At 38.9% G+C, this 23,849-nt stretch overlaps 2 protein-coding genes across 2 annotated transcripts in view; one reads left to right on the top strand and one right to left on the bottom strand.

Moving 5' to 3' along the window:
• Window positions 1-4: 4 nt before the first annotated feature.
• On the bottom strand, window positions 5-5,077 carry LOC141332949 (uncharacterized; the record flags this gene model as incomplete). The annotated part of the gene is made up of 3 exons (XM_073837907.1): window positions 4,995-5,077; window positions 3,714-3,831; window positions 5-1,323 (listed from the first exon to the last, which is right to left on the bottom strand). Coding segments are annotated over exons 2-3 (1,404 nt in total), but the record flags the coding sequence as incomplete, so codon positions are not given.
• A 36-nt stretch (window positions 5,078-5,113) lies between these two features.
• The window catches only part of kdm5a (lysine demethylase 5A), a 34,631-nt gene continuing 15,895 nt past the window's right edge, over window positions 5,114-23,849 (top strand). The window contains exons 1-14 of the mRNA XM_073839186.1: window positions 5,114-5,579; window positions 7,073-7,150; window positions 7,220-7,342; window positions 16,196-16,366; window positions 16,446-16,589; window positions 16,673-16,751; window positions 16,835-16,929; window positions 18,831-18,989; window positions 19,080-19,199; window positions 19,276-19,434; window positions 21,758-21,939; window positions 22,013-22,175; window positions 22,255-22,374; window positions 22,459-22,653. Coding sequence (XP_073695287.1) covers window positions 5,433-5,579; window positions 7,073-7,150; window positions 7,220-7,342; window positions 16,196-16,366; window positions 16,446-16,589; window positions 16,673-16,751; window positions 16,835-16,929; window positions 18,831-18,989; window positions 19,080-19,199; window positions 19,276-19,434; window positions 21,758-21,939; window positions 22,013-22,175; window positions 22,255-22,374; window positions 22,459-22,653 — 1,935 coding nt within the window. The 5' untranslated portion in view covers window positions 5,114-5,432. The remainder of the gene's footprint in view (window positions 5,580-7,072; window positions 7,151-7,219; window positions 7,343-16,195; window positions 16,367-16,445; window positions 16,590-16,672; window positions 16,752-16,834; window positions 16,930-18,830; window positions 18,990-19,079; window positions 19,200-19,275; window positions 19,435-21,757; window positions 21,940-22,012; window positions 22,176-22,254; window positions 22,375-22,458; window positions 22,654-23,849) is intronic.

The raw sequence follows: 23,849 nt of genomic DNA, 5'->3' as shown, positions 1-23,849 counted from the left end.
TAGGTTCCGCTCTTTTCTTCTGCATCTTAAAGTGGTCCTCTTTGGAGTGACCCTTCTTCAAGTGTCTATTGAGTGTTATCTTATGCCTGAAACTCTTTCCGCACTGCTCGCACTTGAGGGACTTCTTCCCGGCGTGGATGAGCATGTGATACGTGAGGCCGCCTTTGCCTGTGAAGCCCTTCCCGCACTCTTTGCAGGTGAAAGGGCTCTTGCCCGTGTGAGCGGTCATGTGTTTGTGAAGACTTCTCTTATACATGAAACTCTCTCCGCACTGTTTGCAGGTGTAGGGCTTCTCTCCCGTGTGGATTCTCACGTGGGTCTTGAGGCTTCCTTTCTGGCTGAAAAACTTCCCGCAGTGTGGACAGGGAAAGCCCTTCTCTCCCGTGTGATCCCTCAAGTGTTTATCAAGGCTACTCTTATGTCTGAAGCTGCTTCCACACTGATCGCAGGAGAACGGCTTCTCTTCGGTGTGGAGGAGCATGTGAGTCTCCAGGTTAGATTTGCATCGGAGGACCTTCCCGCACTCTTTGCAGGTGAAAGGGCTCTTGCCCGTGTGACTTATTAAGTGGGAGTCCAGAGTGTTTTTGTACATGAAGCTCTCTCCGCACTGAGGGCAAGTGTAGGGCTTCTCTCCGCTGTGACGTCTCATGTGTACTTTAAGGCCTGCCTTATCAGCAAAGCTCAATCCACACTGTGGACATACCAACTGGTTCTGTCCTGAGTGCAGCTTCATGTGGTGATTACGGGCTTCTTTTTGCCTGAAGCACTTTCCACACTGATCGCATTTGTACGGCTTCTCTCCGGTGTGAGCGTGAATGTGGTACATGAGGCTCCGCTCTTCTTTAAAGCTCTTCCCACACTGCTGGCATGAGAAAGGCCTCTCCTTATTATGAGCTCTCATGTGCGATCTCAGGTTGCTAGCTTGAGTGAAACTCTTGCCACACTCTTGGCAGGAGACACGCTTCCCTTTAGTGTGCTTTTTCATGTGCATCCTAAGGTTTCTAGTTAGAGCGAAACTCTTGCCACACTTTGGGCAGGTGTAAGGCTTCTCTTCGGCGTGACTGGCCATGTGGATTCGAAGGCTTATGTTTCGAGCGAAACTCTTGCCACACTTTGGGCAGGTGTAAGGCTTCTCTCTGGTGTGGGTTTCCATGTGGGCTTGAAGCTGATCAGGTTGACTGAACCTCTGTCCACACTGAGAGCAGGTCAAATGACCTCTAGTCTTTTCAGCCTGTGAGCTCCTCGGAGATTTTTCTCTCTTAAACTGATCATTCTCTCCCCCTTCGTTCAGTACTTCATGCTCCTCTTTTAGCGGCATCAGATCTAAGGCAATAAGACAGAAATGAACACCAGTTGAATGGCACAAAGCAAAAGGCATCCAAACATTTCAGACATTTAAAGAATCAAAACCAACCATTCATGACTAAAATATTATTTTTTCAACTGGTTTGCAGAATAACAGCTTCTCTGAGAAAACACAAGTGTGGTGTTCCCCAGGGCTCAGGATTAGGTCCTCTGCTTTTCCCCTTGAATGTGACTTTATCATTATATTTCACTGTTATGCAGATGACAGTTCCATATTTCCCCACAACACATTGTTTTATTAAAATATGTCTAAACACAAGTGCTAGTTATTGGAACCTTCACACAAGACTCTGGATCCCAAAGAATGTGCAGTTATGTGATTTTCCACACATCGATCACATTTCATGTTATACAAATGTTGAATTAATATATATTGTGTGTGTGTGTGTGTGTGTGTGTGTGTGTGTGTGTGTGTGTGTGTGTGTGTGTGTGTTCACTATTGTGTGTGTTCACTACTGTGTGTGTGTGTGTGTGTGTGTGTGTGTTCACTATTGTGTGTGTGTGTGTGTGTGTGTGTGTGTGTGTGTGTTCACTATTGTGTGTGTGTGTGTGTGTGTGTGTGTTCACTATTGTGTGTGTGTGTGTGTGTGTGTGTGTGTGTGTGTGTGTGTGTGTGTGTGTGTGTGTTCACTATTGTGTGTGTGTGTGTGTGTGTGTGTGTGTGTGTGTGTTCACTATTGTGTGTGTGTGTGTGTGTGTGTGTGTGTGTGTGTGTTCACTACTGTGCGTGTGTGTGTGTGTGTGTGTTCACTATTGTGTGTGTGTGTGTGTGTGTGTGTGTGTGTTCACTATTGTGTGTGTGTGTGTGTGTGTGTGTGTGTGTGTGTGTGTGTGTTCACTATTGTGTGTGTGTGTGTGTGTGTGTGTGTGTGTGTGTGTGTGTTCACTATTGTGTGTGTGTGTGTGTGTGTGTGTGTGTGCACTTGGATGGGTTAAATGCAGAGCACAAATTCCTATTATGGGTCACCATACTTGGCCTCACTTCACCTCCTTTCCTTTCCTTTCCTTTAAAAGTTTGTGTTGGAACATGAAGGGTCCAGTGAAAGACGGCTGTTTCCTCCCTATTACGCTTTCAGCTCTGTGATTAGTAGTTCAGTAATGAATTAACAGGGCCAAGCTACAGTAAATAATTCAAAGAGGAATTTCAAATAACGGGAAAATCAGTCAATCACATTTTCCCTTTTAAATGGGCAAGGTCTAATGCTGTTGACTGTGGAAAATACAAGTAAGATTAATGAGGAGAGCTGTGATGCTAATTTATCCACAACGTTTTTCAGATAAACTTTTAATGAAATATTTAAATTGATCAACAGAGAAAGACCTACAACAGAGCTTAGTTTGGAGAAGAAAGCCACAGCTTCTGAAAGCATTTCAACCCCAGCTAAAACATCACCATTTATACAAACTTGATCAACAATGAACTGGAGCAGGTCAAAGTATCTGAAGGATTTTTAAAATGTAAGACTTTTTAAGACCTGGAGAAATAAAATTAACACCATTTGAGCAGTGTCTATGCTAAACTTTGAGCACGTTTTGTTGCCGGCAATTTAATTGCCAGTCCCCCATTCATTTGAGCTTCTCTCGAGGCGTTACACATACGGCCCTCTAGTGGCTCAAATGTCTCATTGTTTTTGTTCCATAAGCTGGTGTTTTGATTCAGTAAATATTAACATACTTCAACACAAATAGCAGGAAAATGTTGGTATAGTGCTTTTAAAGAAAGTGAAAAAACTAATGAAATTTGGCCATTCACATTTCACTGTTTATGTAAAAGAAATATTTCTCTTATTGTTGCATCATTAATTGAAATGAGTTGTTTCCATTGCTCTCAGCTCAGAAGATGATTTGGGGGTTTAAAATATTGCAACAATTGTGTTTATGCCACTTTTGGACTAGTGTCACTAATTTAGTGTGTACTATGATATATTAACAAATGAAGAGTTTAAGCAGGATCATCTCAGTTCCACTTGAAGGCAGCATTAGTGTTTGTGATTCAACGACTGTCAAGATCTCACACACAATATACTGTGGTGAATAAACACTTACATAGAAAACTATTTTTAAATAATACAATAATTGCCAGAATAACCAGGAGATGGCAGCAGAGGAGCACTTATTATTCCTTCATTTCTACTTTCAGATCTGTCAGGTCATGTTTGGGCTTTTGGGCAAAAGGAAAAGGTTTTCCTCACATTGTCAACTTCTAAATGAAGCTCTAATTATAGAATGAGGCCTGTTCCATTACTACAATCACATTAAACTCTTCAGTAATATCACTAGTTTCTGTAGAGCTGGACAGTTCATGAGGATCAGATGAGAGAGTTTGAGTTTTGAGGATGAAAACCAACCTGTCTGTTCCTCAGCATCTTCTTGTTTCAGACTGAACACTTGATCAATTCTAATGTCTTCCGTCTCCTGTTTGACAAACGCCATCTTTATAACAGTGTGAGGATCCCAGCAAGAGTCCTGTTGGACACGAGAATAATTCAGACTAAATACACTGAATACAGCTGCTGTCCTCTCATCACCAATAACCTGCATTAACCTTAGATAAAGCAGTAAGATGTTATTCATAATACAAAGAATACATTACATTATTATATTAATGTTGTTATCGATAATTATTTAATTTGCATCGCTATAATAGACTGCTTATATCGATTTTAAACGATTTCACCACAAACCTTTCTTCCGCCGAATCACAACAGACGCGGGAGCGCGCACGCACGGCGCAGACGTGTGACGTCAGCGCACCACACCATGTTTGTAACGTTATAACGGTGAAATTGGATATATTTTTGTAAATCCCTATTTCCCCTGGCAAAATGTGATGATATGAGTCTTGTCTATTTTTTGTTTTTGTTCAAACAACTGCAATGTTTGGAAAATGCACAATTTGTTATTTTTATAATGGAGATTGGCATTCCTGTAAATTGTGCAAATGTTGATTAAAGTATTATTAATAATAAAAAAAGTTATAACGGTGAAATGCATCTGTTAATAGCACGTTTATTTTTTTCTGTATTTTACTACTATTGTTATTTACACTTGTATCGTCTTTTCTCTTTATTGTTAGGGTTTGTATGACCTTCATTACAGTGTTAGGCAGTAATAGTAATACGTTTTTACAATAACGAAGTGTAACTAATTCATAATATGATTTCAGTAACAATATTACAGTTATTATTCATAAAACCGCTTGGTATATACTTTTGATGCTCATACTGTTTTAAAATCCTATCATTTCTAGATTTATTTTCATAATAAACATATACACATATGATAATAAAATAAAAAAATCCTAAAAAAGCACAGGGAATTTCATCTGTATGTTGTTTTATTCGGGCACAAGCCTGTTTTTTTTTACTAAACATTATTGTCAATAATACTAATAATATCACTTTCAATCATTCAGTTCAGATTAGCATGTTCAGATTATTAAAAAAAGTACACAATAAATGAATAAAAGGAAACAAATTAATGAATGAACATTGTAGTAGCATATATAATGTGGGTGAGAAATTAAAAATTCAAAAATGTTACTTTTCAAGTTAAAATAAAATTGTAAAGACATAAAAGTGCTGTTTTTCTTCAGAAATGTAGCCAAACATCACGAAAATAATACTTACGGAGATTAATCAAGTATTTTACAGCCTTTCCTGGTTTTCAGGTCTAACGTGTTGTATTTTGTTGTGCAGCTGTTACAGCGGAAGTCCAGCGGCAGGAAGGAGAAAGGTAACACTTCCGGAAACATTTGAGCGCAGGCTAGCAGAAGATGCTAACGGCGTTAGTTTGAGCATTAATCGGATAATTTGAGCATTAAACCCGCTCTATTTGACGGATAGCGGACAGATATGATCGCTGAAGGCGAATGGAGCGCGAAATGCAGAGGATCGATCGCGGGGTAGAGATGAAGTGAGCAGCGGCGGCGGCAGCTTTTGTTTCCTCAGAGTAAACACGTAAACATTCCCATCTGAACCCGCTTCTGTTGGACTGGAGAGAGCAGGAATGAGCCGCTGACTCTGAACACTCGTTCATGATGGAGATCTGAGGCTCAGCGGTCAGATATGGCGCTGTTCCGCGAGTTCGAGGCTCCGCCGGAGTGTCCGGTGTTCGAGCCCAGCTGGCAGGACTTCAGCGATCCGTTCGGCTTCATCCACAAGATCCGGGACATCGCCGAGAACACGGGCATCTGCAAGATCAGACCTCCTCAGGTACTGCATAACACCAGATTACCACAGTAAACACCACTTTACCACAGTAAAACACCAGATCAGACCAACGCAGGCCACTTCCCTGTTCAAAACCAGACTATACTGGCTAGATAGGCTTTGATGCTGGTCTAAGATGGTCCTGAGCTGGAAGGAGCATCTTAGGACCAGCTTAAACCAGCATTAAAACCTCCCTAACCAGTAATGCTGTTTTTTATACAACAAGGTAACTGCACTGAAATAACAAATACCATAGTAAAACAAAGTACAGCATGAGATCAGACCTGAATCCCAGGAATGACCCAGTTAGACCACTAATGCTTCATGCTTTATTATTGTTATTGACCGTATTAATAAAAAAATCAGACCAGGCCTGTTTACATTTAGTCTTTTAGCAGATGCGTTTATTTAAAGGACAATAGAAGCAATCAAAACCAACAAAAGAGCAATAAAATGTAAGTTCACAAGGGTTTATATAATAAATAAAAAGAAAACAAGTAGACAAAATAGAAAATAAAGAATAACCCTTTTGCGCCAAAAGGAAAAAAGCTACACATAGGTGCAAAATGGACAAAAACTGTCATAAAAATGTGATTTATTAATTTTTCCCCCCCACTTTCACTGATGTTGATCTGTTCTATTCATAGAGACCAAACATTCCTTCATTTTCAGAATTGTAACCCTTTAAATGCTGGCTTGTTTACATAATGCCACAGGTGTTTTTTAGTATTTTGTTATCATTTTAGGCATTTATATTTATAGTGTTAGATTAAAAAAAAATGTATATGTAAAAAATCTAGTGAAAAATGGTCAAAAATAAATTTAAAATCCTTGCTGATAGAATGAATGTCTATTAGCTAATATTGCATCATTTTATAGACAATGGCCCTGGGTTAAAAATTGCAGCACTTTTGAAATATTTATTTTTTTATTTATTTTTTAAAGTCCCAAAATGTACTCGGCTTACAAAAGAAACATCACATAATGTAAATAAGTGGCCACAGAATAAGAATATGTAAATAACTCCATTTTGACAAATGTCAGATAGAAGCTTATAGTTCTAAGGTGACGATTTTTGTCCTTAAGGTCCTGAGTGTGAGTATTTTTTTTGTACGGAGGGTAAAACTGATTTAAGAAAATGAGGGTGAAATATTAAACATTAAAATTTAAATAAAAATAGACAACTGAGCCAACAGTTATGCAGTTGGCATTAACACAGGCACAATTATAACAAAAAACAAGAGTGAAATGGACAAAATATCCATAAGGTCGCACAAGGGTTAAGGAACACTAGTGTTATTAGGTCTTTATTTTAAATAGAAGAAGTCAAAAGAATAGAGTGTTAGCGGCTCAAGTGTGGTTTGAGTGCTAGAGTTGGTCAAATGAAGCTGGTTTTGTGTTGTATCTGTACTCAGACATGAATACAGTCATTATTCCAGTGATTATTGACATCCAGTGTTTGTTTATAGTCAATTCAAATCTGCTGTGTGTTTCAGGGCTGGCAGCCTCCGTTCGCCTGTGACGTTCGCAGTTTCCGCTTCACTCCTCGAATCCAGCGGCTCAATGAGCTGGAGGTGAGTTCGTCGCTCTGTCGTGATGAAGATGTCTGTGTGTGTTTCTCACCTGGAGTCTCCTCTGTTCAGGCCCTCACCAGAGTCAAGCTCAACTTCCTGGACCAGATGGCCAAGTTCTGGGAGCTGCAGGGCTGCAAACTGCGCCTGCCTCACGTGGAGAGGAAAGTGCTGGACCTCTACCTGCTCAGCAAGGTACATCCACCTCTGTGTGTGCTACACAAGGCTCTCTTCAGAAGAGAAAACTAAAAACATTTTCCTAAACTGAAATAAATCGTCAAAATAAATGAAAAACTACAACAGAACTAAACAAACAACAGTTCTTGAAAAACGAACTGAAATTAAATAATAATGATCAAAAATAAGGAGTCATTTTGTAATCATTATGACGGAAAAATAATAAAGACTGCATCCTTAAATCTAGGCTACTGCATCAGTTTTAGCCAAAATGATTTATTTTCCTCATGTAACACAAACAATCAAACCAATACTAGAGCAGATTAATCGTTATGGAGATTCTTCTTTCTAAACGACAACGATTCCTCATGTCTGTTAAACCTTCGATCAAGTCTTACAGATAGAATCGCAGGGAAATCGTGATCTCTATAAAACTGAAACTGAAACTAAACTATATAAAACTAAATAGAAATGTGTTCACAAAATAAAAACGAAACGAAACTGGCAAGATTGTTAATGAAACTAATAAAAAGGAAACAAAATGTTATTGTAAATTTCAAAACTATATTAAAAAAAAGCAAAACTATAATAATCTTACGACTGCGAACACAGTCTTCATGTAGCAGCCAGAGAGTCATCTTACATACGCTACCATTCATCTGAAATATATGAATGCTTTTAATTCATCAAGGCTGCATTAAATTGATCACAAATGACAGAAAAAAACATTTTACACTGCCCCATAGTTACACACAGCTCTTTCTGCATGCAAGAATGAAGTATTTTTTATAGTAGGATGGGAATCGAAAAGCTATTTTTGGAAATTAAAGCTATTTGGAAATCAGGGCCCGTATTCACAAAACATCTTAAGGCTAAAAGTAGCTCCTAACTTGACGATTTAGGAGAAAATCTTAAAAATAATGGGCATGTCTGTTCTAAATTTTAGTTTTTGCTCTGAGTGTTTTTAGCTCATCGTGACCAGTATTGGTTTGTGAAACTGTACATTTTAACACTGTTGTGTTGGTTTTACTGTTGAAGACTGCTGTAATAAAAATATTTCTCATAATTGCTATGTTAGTGTTAGAGATGCACCGATCGATCGGCATCCGATCGCAATCGACCGATAGGGGCGCTATCGGTTTTGATCGGAGTTCTCAAAATAGATCAGAGCAGGCCGATCAGATGACGTTTACAACAACAAACAGCCGCCAGAGCACGCATTCCCACTTCTCAGACTAGGGTCTCCTAATGGGCGTGGCTGTCTCTACCAAAGAGTATAGAAGTACTCTTTGTCTCTACAACGCATTAACACTGAAGATGACGTCGCCGGTGAGGGGATTTCCTCCCCTCTGGTCTATGCATCCCTGCCTCTGCTGAATTATTTTTATCCACGGTGGGGATAAAACGTCCCGCGAAGCCGCTCCTACGTCCTGATCTAAATCAAATTATTTGCAATACGCGCTTTAAAGTCGTCTAAATCAAATGATTCGCCATACGCGCTTTGAAGTTGAACGTACTGAATCAAATGATTCGCGATCCGATTGGAGCGCTTCAAAACAGTGAATCTTTTTGCGACGCAGTGGTTTACTGATTCTGAGTTTCCAAAAAGCTCCGTTGATACTTTGCTCACCTTCTCTATAAAATGTATTCGTTGTTTGAAATTAAACCATTACTATTAATACAATGTTTTTATTAAATTGTGATCACATAATACAGCTTCTGTCATATAAAAAAAAATTCATGACCTGACACTCATTATCTGGTTCTTGCCTAAAAAGACGGGTATAATGCGCGTTGTTAACAGATTACAGTAACAGTTTGGTCAACCTCTCCCTATGGAGAGAGAAAAAAAAGTTTCTAAAAGCATCCCCCCCCTCTGTTTTTTTCACAAATTGCACCCTGTATATGTATATGTATGTGTATATGCATATGTATGGCATATTTATTTTATTTTTCCACAAAAAGCTTGTTGCTAAACTAAATTGTGATTTTAAGAAAGAGCCTCCTGAGAGTTAAATGTTTATTATGGTGCACATGTGTGTTTTGCACATAATCATTTTTTTTATTTTAAGACTTAACTCTTTTATTAGATTTAACTTTTTCCACAGAAAAACTAAGGTTCATAGTTTACAAATTGTGTCAGCTCTAAAAGAGTGAAATGTTGTGTTGTACATAATTATTGCCAAAAGACAGTTTAAGATAGTAAGCAACACTTACTCTACTGTATGTAAGCTGAATCCAAGTTGTCTATGAGAGTCTTGAGAGTGTTCAATATTGAAATTTGCCTCAGCCTGCAATAAAACTGGTCAATTCATGATACTTTCTCATTTCCTACTTTTTATACTAATAATACAATGTCAATGTTTGTATGAGACAACAATATTGAAGAATTTATGGATTTGACGCTGTGATCGGTAATATCGGGATCGGCAGATACTGCTTTTGGTGATCGGTGATCGGTGATCGGCCCCCAAAATCCAGATCGGTGCATCTCTAGTTAGTGTTTCATAGGCGTAATTCACAATGGGTGGGACGCTTTTTGCAAAGCTCGATATTGTCCCACCACTCTTTTGAACATCTCGCGACACGGACGTACCTAATGCTGATGAAACACTCCTTTCTGTTAAATAAGGTGCAGACGCTGGAATCTGTATTTTTTTCTGAAATCATTCTCAATGCGGCTCGTGCTCAGTGTTCACATTCGAGCGCTTCAATCCCTCTCTTATGACTCATTACGGTTAAAAATCAAAACAAAATACACACAAATGTATCTCTGATATAGGATCACTGATGAACATATTTAATTTTATTAAGGGATGAAAAAGTTGTGTGATGGCGGATTAGAACCGAAATCCTCTGACTCATCTAACAAACATTGTACCACTAGACTATTGGATGTTACTAATGAATCTTCAGGGCTCTAGAGTGCGACCTAATTTCTCAATGGTGTGACTAAAAAAAATCAAAGGTTGCACCGGTGCGACCAGCCGTTCGAGGGGGAAAAAACGAAACTCCGTCACTCTTAAAGTCTCCCTGTTGCTCAACAACAGACACACATTAGACCCATATCGTGGTCTAAACCAATCTGATTGGCCGTGGTCCAGATATTCCTGTGCGTGTGTGTACATTTGAAAATGCATGTGATGCAGTCAGGATGTCTCTACATTGTCAAGCGTTTACAATGCCTCCTCCGCAAAAACACGGACTGGATCGCGGACTCCATTCATATAAACCGAATTTACTATGGCGTGGATGCCATGTAATACGTCGACTTTTGGATTGATAAATCAAAAGTTGGTCTGTCACTTAATTCAAATCGCGATATGGACTAGTGTCTGTGAAAACTGAAAGGCAAAAAGACCGTTTAATATGAATCCTGCATGCTCCGTTTGCCTCTATGTATGAATGGTGGAGACGTGTATTTTTTTTTAACTACACATGTATAGGCTACTGAAGCACGCGTGACGCTCCCGCTAATTTTTGGCATTTGCATCTCACATGAACAGATAAACTCAATCTCCAAACCTACTGTGTTACTTTTACCGTTTCATTTGAGAAAGCATCATATCATACTGTACACACAGGAAGTTCACGGCAACCTGTCAAAATAAAAGTACGGTTTAACATGAAACAGAACAATATTAGTCATGTATTACTTTTGTACAGTATAATGTAGGTGTTTATATATTCCTATTTATAAATCATATATATGTTTGCCAAAAATTAAAAAGGTTTATTTTTCATTTGATTAAAAATAAATACATGTTTATGCTTTCATTTGATTATGAGAAAAATTCAAACAAGAATTTAAAAAAAAAAAATTGTAGAGCCCTATTGATCAAAATGTTAAAATAGAGAGTTTTGGACTTATTTTTTTACTGAAATGTTTTCGTTATTACACAAAGTAGGGTAAAGTACTGGGGAAAAAAATATGCTTCAAATAAAGAACTTTATATTGACCAGATTGTTAGTTAATCATTTACAAGTCAATATTGCCTATATGGACAGGGATTAAAAAATAAATAAAATAAAAAAGTAAAAAAAAAAGTGAACTTGTAAAACTACGGTGTAAAATGTGATGCGGTTGAAAATTTGGGTGCACCTAACTTTTGTGCTGGTGCACCTAAGAAAAAAAGTTAGGCGCACCAGTGCAACCAGTGCAAAAAGTTAGTCTAGAGCCCTGATCTTACATATGCATTTATTCACTGCATCATTTATCTCAAGGCTAATAACATTATTAAAGTACATGTATAATAATAAAATTATCATGTTAAAAACTAGTTTAATGTCAAGTTTTGTCCCGCGCCGCAGTCGGTTGCCTCGGGTCCCGCTATACTCCCGTAGGAGTGCAGGTCTCTACTGCATGTACTGAGCAAATAACGTTAACGCCATTTGGAAAAGATGAGCGGGAGCAGCGGCTCAACTTCCCAACAAAGTGTCTCTTAATGTAGGTTATCATCAGTGTTTTACTGATGTAAAATTGTTTACAGTGTGTTTGGATTTTAAGATTTAAGGAAGTTTGAGATTTTAATTATATTTTATTATAAAATAATATATATATATTTTTTTTTATTATAAAAGATTTTAATAATATTTTATTATAGAATTTTAATTGTTAATTTTATTTTATTTAAGATACTGTAATTTTTCATGATAACTGACAACTTTATTTTAAAAAAAGGCAACAATGTTTAAGAGGTTTTAAATAAACAGTAGAACAGTGTAGCATACTTTGTGATTATGCTTGGTCTTTCTTTGGTGCTGTTAAAACCACCATATCAAACCTGTAGCTCTTTTATGAAATAGTAGTAAATCGCATTTTAAATCGCAAATCGCAATTTTGATCAGAAAAATCGCAATTAGATTTTTTCTCCAAATCGTGCAGCCCTAGTTTTAGTGCTAAAACACTTTGTGAAATACTCTTGGAGCAAAAATTAGGAGTCCTAAATTTAAGATTGTTTTAAGCATTTTTTTAAGATTTTCTCCTAAATCGCTAAGTTATGAGTTAAGCTACTTCTATCCTTAAGATCTTTTAGGAACAGGGGCCAGAATTTGGTGATGTGCGCGCACAGGCAGCACAGGCTTGTGGTGCAGAAGAACGCGTCGAGTATAAATCAGCCTTAAATCACAAGATCAAATCCTAACCTTCCTTATCAGTCCCTCCAGTTTTCCGCGATTCTGCGATCGCTGAATTTAATGCAAAATCAACCAAATGTCGCATTTTTTTGCGATCCTGCATAATTTGACATTTAACCGCAAAATAATCGCAAAAAATAGTTATTCAAATATTTCAATAATTAAACGATTTTAAAATGTATATATCATGTTGATAAAGACGCTGCTCATGTGATGTCTGTTGATGTCTTTAAATGAATGTATCTGAGTAGAACCGACTGTCCTCAGAAACGTGTCGTTGGCATTTTCATTTCATGCCTGATAAACAGCGGTAAAGCTGATTTGTATATCGGTTACCAGGGAAACGATAATATTTCAGCGCTCCTAAAGCGCCCCCTTGTGACAGAATTTTTATTTCCAATACATTTTTCAGCTGTTTATGTTTTTATGCAGCAAACACATAGGGTTTTAAATGTGAAAAGTTAATGTATAAAGGCTATGTACAGTATAAATTTCTACACCTGCTGTTAATGTTTACAAAGGTCACATAAGAATATTGCCCATAGGTTATTTTAAAAGTTCAAATGTATCAGAATAAACAAATTTTATGTTTGATTTGTGTTATGTATGATAGTTGAGCCTCTAACATAATACCTAATATGGTAAATGTGATATTCTAATTATTAATTAATAAATTAAATAATAAAATAAATCGCAAAATTTTTCACAAATTTCTAGGACTTGCCACCACAAAATTAATAATTTTAATCGCAAAAATCACAAAAAAAAAATCGTGAAATCCTGGAGGGACTGCCTTATATTGCTGTTGGTGGCGATCGCCTCGGAACTTAAACTTTAAAGAAACACTCTTCCTGTATATGTACGCAAATTCCCACACAACTGTTTTTTAGTCTTGGAGGTTATCCCAGCTCCAAATTTTCATTTGATTATATCCTACGTTGGGCAAGAAGTAACAGCTGTTCTTGGTTTGGTTTTGTTTTACATTTGCGTATCTCGCTATCAGCCATGATTATTATATCATGAATTGAAAAAAATTATTTTACGTCGGCACCGATAGCCTAGCGGTTAGTGCGTCAATATATAGCGTAACTCCGCTCAAAGCGCCCTGAGTTTGATTCCTGTTTCGAAATGTTTTGCTGCTCCCTTCTCTTCACCCAATGATTTCGTGTCAGTTCTCCACTATTCTGTGTCATTAAAAGCATAAAAAGCTCTTTAAAAAGCCTGTTTATGTAACGGAGGCCAGCTAGCAGGTGCTGTGCAGGTAAAGCGACACGAGCGACGGACACTAGAGGTTAGCCTCCGTGTTAGTGCATCCACCTCACGTGCTGGAGACCCGGGTTCGAGACCCGCTTGGAGCGTGTGTTAGGGGTTACATTTACATGCATATCAGCTAATTGTTTATTATAAAAGACTGTCAATCATTTGAACACTTCTGTAGGAAGTGACACTTGCCCTGTATTTTGAATTCTTTATTTGAATGAGGCAACATTTTTGCTAACTTTTTAAAACTTTATTTGAATATGGCAACATTTACAACAATATTTCTATGAATAAATCTCTTACAGAGACCCCTCCCCTATCAGCCAATCACTGTGTGCATAGTTAATGAGCATGCTGACATCATCCATAGTAATGAGGTCAACCCCGCCCCTTACTCTTAGCTTAAGACTTCTCTCTACTGCTTAGTAAAAGTTTGTCTCAGCAGCTTTGTTAATAGTTTTAAGAGAAAACTCTTAGCTAAAAACTTTTACTGCTATTTAGGAGAACTCTTAGTGGTAAGATTAAATGTTTTGTGAGTACGGGCCCAGATGGCTAAGGTCAGGAATCGAGTTATTTGTTTTAAAATAAAATTTTGATTTCGTTCCTTTATTTAATGTGATTTTAAAGGATTAAACTGCAAGAGGAAAATAGAGCTCACTTCTGCACTCGCGCATCATTTTCATCACACAAAAAGCCGCCTTTCATAAATGCCAACACTGGACTGAACTCTTTCTAGCATTCTTGCACACTCAAATGGACAAATACACACAGAATTATATCAAAATATCCCATAAAAACAATCGGTTATGTCTTAAGTGAATGTAAAGAGTTGAGAAAGAAAACAAGAGTATTGACATCAGCCGCTGATGCCTGTTACTCAAAGAACAAAAGAGAAGAAAATCAGTCACTTCTGTAACCTCAGTCTGTGGTTTATTTCCCAGTTGATATATAATGACAAAGTGTATCTGTGTGTGCGATTATTTCGGAGATGCGTTCACATCATCTATCCATATAGAACTATTTTATTCTGATCTACAGATTAATAAAACTTAAACAGAAAAAAGATAAATAGTAGCACTGCACATGTTCTGAATATTTATTTAAAAAGACTGTATAATGATGAAAAACATGATGGTTATACCAAATTCCTTCACAGCCTATTCAGCACACATAGTGCCCTATTTTAAAGATTTTTTTAAACAGTGTATACAGTATAATTATAATTAAGCTGAGATGGAGCACTATACATTTGTAATTCATTTGCAACAATACTATAAAGTTTTCTTGCAAATGGATAAAGACAAATACAGTGCTTTCAGCTCGTTCCTCAACACGCACGCCTTCTAGTGATGTGCAGAATTAATAATAATGCAAATATTAACTACATTTGGTAAAACATAAACCTTTTTTCATCCGGCGGATGATTTCATTCCTGTAAACGTTTTATTCCAAGTATCCAGTATGCGTTTCAAAAGTACGTTCAGAACAGCTCTAATATAGAGAAAAGATGGCGGATAGTCACGTCCAGGTCAGTTAATGTTATGTTTTTCAGCGTGGATTTGTCTTAAAAGCAGGAGTGATTAAGAGTATATACATGAACCATCCGTTCATCATATCATCATGGAAAACTAAGAATTAAAATACCTGTAATAGCAGGATTAGGTGCGGTTGGCTAAATCAGAGACTAATACAGCTGCGGGTGGATAAGTTATTAGAAGCGGAGGATTCGGATGAGGTTTGAGCTTTATCCGTGCATCTCTAACGCGTTCAGAGTTTCAGTGTCGGCAGCCCCGTTATTGTGGGAGGTTTATTTTGATTAATAAAATAAAAATTCTAAAAATTGAAATACAAACTTACTTTATTAATGAAGCAGTTATTTTTATTTCAAATCGGGCCAAAAGAGACCTCCTCCAAACTAGGATACCAGAAAGAAAAAAGATGTTATGTTGCCGTTTTGAATTAGTTTTTAATCCCTGATTTTAGTCAATCTTGATACATATCTAATACACTATAGCTGGACTACAAGTTTGACAACAACCCTACACTTGTTAGAATCAAGGAAATTAAACTTTCAATGCAATTGTGTTCAACAGTTCTCCTCACAAAACCAAATTCATTTCAAACACAAATTTGATAAGAACAGAGTGAAAATTATTAGCAACAGCAAATCTGATGTTTTCAGTTAGTTTAAGCAGAATAAGGCCAAACTGAACATGGTGTGTGTGTGGGTAATATCATCTCGGCTTGAGTAGGCGATATTATCAGATATTTTAAGTTTGGCTAGTATTTCACCATTTTCACAGTGTTTATGGTCAAACAAATGCAGTCTTTTGAGCAGAAGAACTTTCATTCTTACAAAAACTCTCACGACGTTAATCAACATTTGTGTGTAAAGACGTTGTTCAATGATGGTGAACACAGTGCTGAAGAGGAAACACTCACACGTCTGATCTGCTCTTCCTGTGTGTTTGTCAGCTGGTGTCTGCAGAAGGAGGCTTTGAGGAGGTCTGTAGGGAGAAGCGCTGGTCTAAGATCGGCAGCCGCATGGGTTTTCCTGGCGGTAAAGGTGTGGGATCTCTGCTGCGCTCTCACTTCGAGCGGATCCTGTATCCGTATGAGCTCTTCCGCTCCGGAGCCACGCTGAGCGTGAGTCCCGCTCTTCTTCTTCTCCAGTGATGAGGAGACGTGTGTCTGCTGCTGACGGTGTGTGTGTGTGTGTCTGCAGAGCGTTCACAAGCTGTACCCAGACGCCGCTGACCCCGAGGACCTGGACGAAGGCATCGGCGGCGGAGAGGAAGAGGGTGCGGATGAGGATGAGGAGAAGGAGAGACGAGCGGAGAGACGTTCCCCTCGACGGCTGAAGGACGAGGTGTGTTTCTCTGTTGAGCAGACCAGTGTTTATCTGCTGTTGTCCTCTTGAGTCTGTGCTGACCTCAGCTTTGTGCGTCTCAGAGAGAAAACACGGAGCCCAAAGCGGTGCAGGTGTTCAGCGGCGGCCATCAGATGCTGGGGCTAGACATCATGAGCGCAGGTGAGTCCGGCTCTTCAACCACAGACACCAGCGCTGTTCGCCAGACGCTGATCTCTGAACACTGTCTGTCTGTGTGTCTCTAGAGGATGAGAGCTTCCTCAGGAAACAGAAGCACATGAGGGCTCAGGCGTTTGCCATTAAAATGCGTCCACGCAAGGAGATTCTGGAGGTCAATTATGTGAGTAGGACAGTTGTGTTTCAGTCAGACTCATTCACAAATGCTCATGACATTCATCACCTTTCCATTCAGTCTTACAACACACACCGTTTCAAAGCAGCTTTAACGAAAATCTTGATCTCAACGTTTATAATGTACTCATACTGCACAGTCAAGTTTAGCAGATCACCACTGGATCATAATAAGGTTCGGTTAAAGCTGATTCTGTTTTGTCAGAATTTAAACGAAAATGATTAATCTAGTCTTTGATACTCTAACACAGTCTGCTAACTGCTAAAGAAAATATGAAGCTGACAGTCATAGTCTTAGGGTAAAAAAAAGAACTGGTAGTTATGACCTTACTTACCCTATTAATTGATTATATTGATAATTGCTAACATTTTTTGTATTACACGTTTTCTAAAATGTTAGGTTTAAATATGCAAATGAGCCATTATTTAATGAAATATGCACTAATTTGCATACATTCTAGTGCAGGAAATCTAAACACCGGATGAAGTCAGATTCAAAATTCATGTTTAATTTTTTGGACATATTAGAGTCCAAAGTTTTTACGGAGGGGATTTTGGGAATCTCATTTCGTCACACCGTAACTCAGAAAAAACTTAAAACATTTTTAGGAAATAAATAGTTGTTTAAAATCAAGAAAATTCTATTTGAACAAACCCCTCTGTAAAATCCTTCAGGATATAGACAGGAACACAAATGTAAAGTGCTGCTGAAGTGGAGATTTATGGCTCAGTGGAGGAGAAAAATCTGTATTGTATTTGAAATCTATTGACACAAATAGATAAAGTGCTACAAAAGAAACGTTTTTGTCTTTTGGGTGTTTTCTATCCACTAGTCTGAAAAAACACTATGAAACAGCCCAAAATCTCAAACTTGACAGGTGCATTAAAAAACTGTGTTTGTGCCTGCAGTGTCTCCCCTTAAAAGTGAAAACTAATGCCACACTTTGTGATGATATCCCCTAAAGGTGCGTTCACACCGGACGCGAATGAAGTGGCAAGCTCGAGTGATTTACATGTTAAGTCAATGCAAAGACGCGAATAGCCATCCTGCGGCGCGAAACGCGCGAATAGCGCGAATGGCGCGGCGCGCATTGAGCGTTTCAAGCGATTGCCGCGCCATTCGCGCGAATCGCGCAAGTTCAAAAATCTGAACTTCGGCGGAATTTCGCGCCGCGGTAACCAATCAGGAGCTTGCTCTAGTAGTGACGGAGGCAGAAATCCGAAACAACGATGGAGGACAAAATCACCGTTGCTGTCTGTGGTTCCTCGGAGCTGTACGATACATCTTTGGACTTTTGTAGAAACAGGAATAATAGGGATCTTTCTAGGAATAAAGTGAGTGAAGAGGTCGGACAATCTGGTTAGTTTTAAAAAACGCTCTTTACTCAATTTAACCTACATATGCATACATATTGAGACTACAAGCAAGCTAAGGCTGGCAAATTGAGCTCATTCACCTATTTTACAACTACTTTCCCGCTGACAATTGGCAGAAGCCCCTCCCTTGACGCGAATTCGCGTCTGTTGTGAAGAAAATGTCACGCGCGAATGACGCGAATTTTACCGCGCGAATGGCGCGAGTAAACTCAAATGTTCAAGCGTTCAACTACGCGCGAATAGCGCGTTTTTTCCGCGCAAGTCGCGTCCGGTGTGAACGCACCATAAGAGGAACTTGTTGAAGAAGGGAAAAATAAAGGACCTAATACTGAGCCCTGTGGCACACCATGCTGTAGTACTTGAGCAGTTCATCATATTGATCATATCTGTACACGACTGATGTTTTTGAGCATGTCCTGTGTGAGCGACCTCTGCAAAGCATGTCTTGATCTAAAACCCTCTCTGATTGGTCCATGTCTAGTACTGTATGTTGAGAGTGTGTGTGATTGACAGATCGACCTGTACATGTGTATGGCGTGTGGGCGGGGCGACGAGGAGGACCGCCTCCTGCTGTGTGACGGCTGTGACGACAGCTACCACACCTTCTGCCTGATCCCGCCGCTGCAGGACGTGCCCAGAGGAGACTGGCGCTGCCCTAAGTGTGTGGCAGAGGTACAGCCGCCCTCAACACTCAGCACACATAATCAAACACACATGAGAGCATCTGTGTGATGCACTGATCTCCTGCTGTCCGTCACACAGGAGTGCAGCAAGCCTCGGGAGGCGTTCGGCTTCGAGCAGGCCGTCAGAGAGTACACCCTGCAGAGCTTCGGAGAGATGGCTGACCACTTCAAGTCTGACTACTTCAACATGCCTGTTCACGTGAGAGACCGCTAGAGACTGGGAAGCAGTGTTCTGTGTTCACTGTGCAGAGATAACTCATGTGTCTGTGTGTCAGATGGTGCCGACGGAGCTGGTGGAGAAGGAGTTCTGGCGTCTGGTCAGCAGCATCGAGGAGGACGTGATCGTGGAGTACGGCGCCGATATCAGCTCAAAGGACGTGGGCAGCGGGTTCCCCGTGAGAGACGGCAAGAGGAAACTCATCGGAGACGAGGATGTAAGACGCTTCATTTCATACCACTGCATCTCATACCTGTGTGTCAATCTGATGGAGAAAAAACTAGATAAGAAACCACTTGAAAATTCTCAGATTCTCTAGATTTATGGTCAATATGTGCTATAGTTATGTGATAGTAAAATGTGTTTGAGTAAAATTATTTATTTTTTTGTTTTATTCTGTAAACTACTTTTTACATTATGACATTTCTTCCCAATTTTAATTAACATTGTCATTTAGAGTGTTTTTTTTTTTATAAAATGGTCTGCACAAAATAACAAAAAAGATGGCATGTTTATACTGTATACAATGCTAGACGACACAATACCAGTGTTTCACTTTCAGAAGAGTTAAGAAATCAATATTTGATGGAAAAAAAAAATCCTGATTTTCAATCACAGCAAATGAAAACACTTTTATTTGGAATCTGGAAGATATGTTATCAAACAAATATTACCGTTTTACTCAAACCCATTCCTAGTGAATCCAGAGAAACTCTTTGCATATAGCAGATATAGCTGCTTTTAATGTATAGTTGAAAATAAAGTATATAGCATACAGTCTTTAATATACCGTGTTGGGGAAAGTTACTTTTAAAGTAATGCATTACAATATTGTGTTATTCCCTACAAAGTAACTAATTACGTTACTATTTTTACTTTTTGCATTACTATTTTTAAATCTGGGCAGGGCTTGCTTGTTTGTTTTTAAAATAAAAAGTTGTATTTTTAGCAAATGTAAAAGCCCTTTCACATCAAAAAGTGAAATGAATAAGCTTAAGTCTAAAGGAAAAGTAACAGTATCTGTACAGTAGAACTGTTGGAAGAGGAAGTTCAACACTCTGACCCAAGAATCCACAGACACCAATATACTGACTAACTGTTCAAAAGTTATAAGCAAAAAAGCGCATTTTTGGTATCTCATGACCAATAGGTGGCGCTGTTCCCAACTTTGGCATGGACCCTCAGAGCATGGTGTTGATGAAGCATATAAAGTTTCATTTCAATTGATCAAAGTTTGGCCAAGATATAGCCTCTGAACCAATGTTAGGTCAACCTTGTTGACTTCGCAACATCATAACTTTTGAACAAAAATGAATAGAAAAAAAATTAGTTCACTCATTTCTGTGCAGCTTATTTTGGGAAGAATTTGATACATTTTCAAGGAGGAGTAGCAAAAAAACTGAATACTGTACTTTTCAAAATGGCCGCTACTGGGCGGAGTCTTAACGCAAGCTATTGAATGTGATCAGCATGAAGAGACGAATCAGGTGTACTAAGTTTCATTTTTCTGGAATTAGGGTTTAGGAGTTAGTACCATTTTAATGTTGAATTTTTGAACTAGTGGCGGCGCTGTAGAGTAGGTTCTAGAGACCCCAAATTTGGTCAGTTGACTACTCATGGCCATCACTACATGTGTGCCAAATTTCATCATTTTCCTATGTTCCCTTCATAGGGCTGCCATAGACTCCCATTGGACGAAAATAATAATAGGAAAACATACAGAGACAATAGGAGCTACAGCCCTTTGGGCTTTTTGAAAAAGTATTTGCTTGTAAATGAAAAAGTAATATGTTACTTTAAAAAAGTGATCTGATTAGGTAGCTCGTGTTACCCCCAACACTGCTCATATATATATGTGACCCTGGACCACAAAACCAGTCATAAGGTTAAATTTGACAAAACTGAGATTTATACACCATATGAATAAGCTTTCTATTGATGTATAGTTTGTTAGGATTGGACAATATTTGGCCGAGATACATCTATTTGAAATCTGGAATCTGAGCATGCAAAAAAATCAAAAAGACTGAGAAAATCACCTTTAAAGTTGTCCAAATTAGGTTCTTAACAATGCATATTACTAATCAAAAATTACATTTTGATATGTTTAAAGTAGGAATTTTACAAAAAATCTTCATGGAACATGATCTTTACTTAATTTCCTAATGATTTTTGACATAAAAGAAAAATCAATAATTTTGACCCATACAACGTATTTTTGGCTATTGCTACAAATATACCCCAGCGACTTAAGACTGGTTTTGTGGTCCAGGGTCACATATATATAATTGAAAAATGTGAAAATCTAAATATTGAGAGTAGGGTTTGTATGAATGTAACCGACTGTCTTCAGAGGAGTTTCAATGGCAGTTAGTTTTTTTAGCAGCAGCATTAAAATGATTTGCGCTGTGAACAAATTTGAATACAAGCAAAACCTCTCCCAGATTATTGCAACAATAACAAGTCTTCAGAGAGTAAAGAGTGTAAACACTCCCTAAAACAGTCTGTCGATTGTGTTTGTGCTGGTGTGGTGTGCGCAGGAGTACGCAAACTCGGGCTGGAACCTGAACAACATGCCGGTGCTGGAGCAGTCGGTGCTGACGCACATCAGCGGAGACATCAGCGGCATGAAGCTGCCCTGGCTCTATGTGGGCATGTGCTTCTCCTCCTTCTGCTGGCACATCGAGGACCACTGGAGCTACTCCATCAACTACCTGCACTGGTGAGTCCCACACGCTCGCCCTGACGCTGCTTTAACATTGAACCAGACTGACCTCTGTGTGTGTGTGGATCAGGGGCGAACCCAAGACCTGGTACGGCGTTCCAGCGCACGCCGCCGAGCAGCTGGAGTCCGTGATGAAGACGGTGGCCCCGGAGCTGTTCGACTCTCAGCCGGACCTCCTGCACCAGCTGGTGACCCTGATGAACCCTAACCTCCTGATGGAGCACGGCGTCCCGGTACAGGCCTGCTCTCATCTGTCCTCTGTTCTGCTGTTCCCCACAGACACAGTCTCTGACCCGTCTCATTATCACACAGGTGTACCGGACCAATCAGTGCGCGGGAGAGTTCGTGGTCACCTTCCCCAGAGCCTATCACAGCGGCTTCAATCAAGGCTACAACTTTGCTGAAGCCGTCAACTTCTGCACTGCAGACTGGGTAGGTCCTCTAGAGCCGACACACATATGAGAGCAGCCCAGTGTTTGTGTGTCGATGTGTGACGCTGTGTGTGTGTGTGTGCAGCTGCCCATCGGCAGGCAGTGTGTGGCGCATTACCGGCGTCTGCAGCGCTACTGCGTCTTCTCCCACGAGGAGCTGGTGTGTAAGATGGCGGCCGATCCGGAGAGTCTGGACGTGGCGCTGGCGGCGGCTGTGGTTCGAGAGCTCAGCGACATGATCGAGGAGGAGAGCCGACTGAGAGCGGCAGTGCAGGAGATGGTGAGAGAAACCCCGCCTCACGTCAGAAAATAGAATAAATGATAGCCAACAGTGAGGTGACGTGATCAAATAGAGGCGTGCATTAATGTGGTCAGTGTGGGAGCATTTAAAATGTCTGAGAAAGAGGCAAAAATCACTCCAAGCGAAGAGAGACGGTTTAGAAGCGCATCGCATGTCTTCATGAGAAGAGAAAGGTGACTGTATAAAACACAAATATGAATGTAATTTGGACTGAGACAGCATATCACAAATTAAAAAAAAATTCAGGTCCAAGTCGTTCAGTTTTTTCTGACTTAAGTTTTCTCAGTTAAGAACATGGGTATGAACTCTCAAAGTGCATTACATAGAATAATTTAACTTTAAAATGCACAAAATTACATTTTTTCTAATTCTTCATTTGCCTTTTTGTTGTTTCAAGGCGAGACACTGCAGACAAAAACATTTGTTCATGCACCTGTCAAGTTTGAGATTTTGGGCTGTTTCATAGTGTTTTTCAGACTAGTGGAAAGAAAACACCCCAAAACAAAGACACTGTTAAGTGTTTCTTTGGTAACACTTTCTATGAAGCCTGTATTTAAAATATATTATAAGGGTATTCTTAAGGCGTTATAATAAATTTATAATGCATTATAAAAAACCTTATAATATGTTGTATCGTCTTATGAGTATTCATAAGAACAGTTTTATTGTATTATAATGTTTTACTTATTTGTGGTTATAGCTTTTAAGAGTATGATTACCTCCTCCATAGTTATAACGTATTATAAGTCTAATTTCTTGCCATCTTTCTCATGTCACTTTACTTAAAGCATACAAAGACCACTTATAAGTAATTATAATAATATTTCCCAAAGATCCCTAAGATCAGGCATCAGATCAGATGAATGTGTAATGACATCAGTTTGATTATTTTGATGATACCCTTTAGACAGCTTTTGATAAGTAACTCTGCAACTCCATGTCAGATAGCGGTAATTATTATTAGTAGTACGCAAAATATATGCTAACACTGTATTTTGATAGTTCCCCAAATGACAAACTGATTACAAGTAACTTTGCAAGTACATGAACCTTCTACCTATAGCCTAACCTAAACCTAAGTCTACTACTACTCTAAGGAGTGTTAGTTGACATGCAGTTGAAAAGTTGCTTATAGTCAGTAGAATAAGGGGACCATCAAAATAAAACATAATATC

Source organism: Garra rufa, chromosome 4 (genome assembly GCF_049309525.1).
Source record: "Garra rufa chromosome 4, GarRuf1.0, whole genome shotgun sequence".
NCBI lineage: Eukaryota > Metazoa > Chordata > Actinopteri > Cypriniformes > Cyprinidae > Garra > Garra rufa.
The sequence above is the reverse complement of the archived record's forward strand: the minus strand, read 5'-3'. Positions and strand labels throughout refer to the sequence as shown.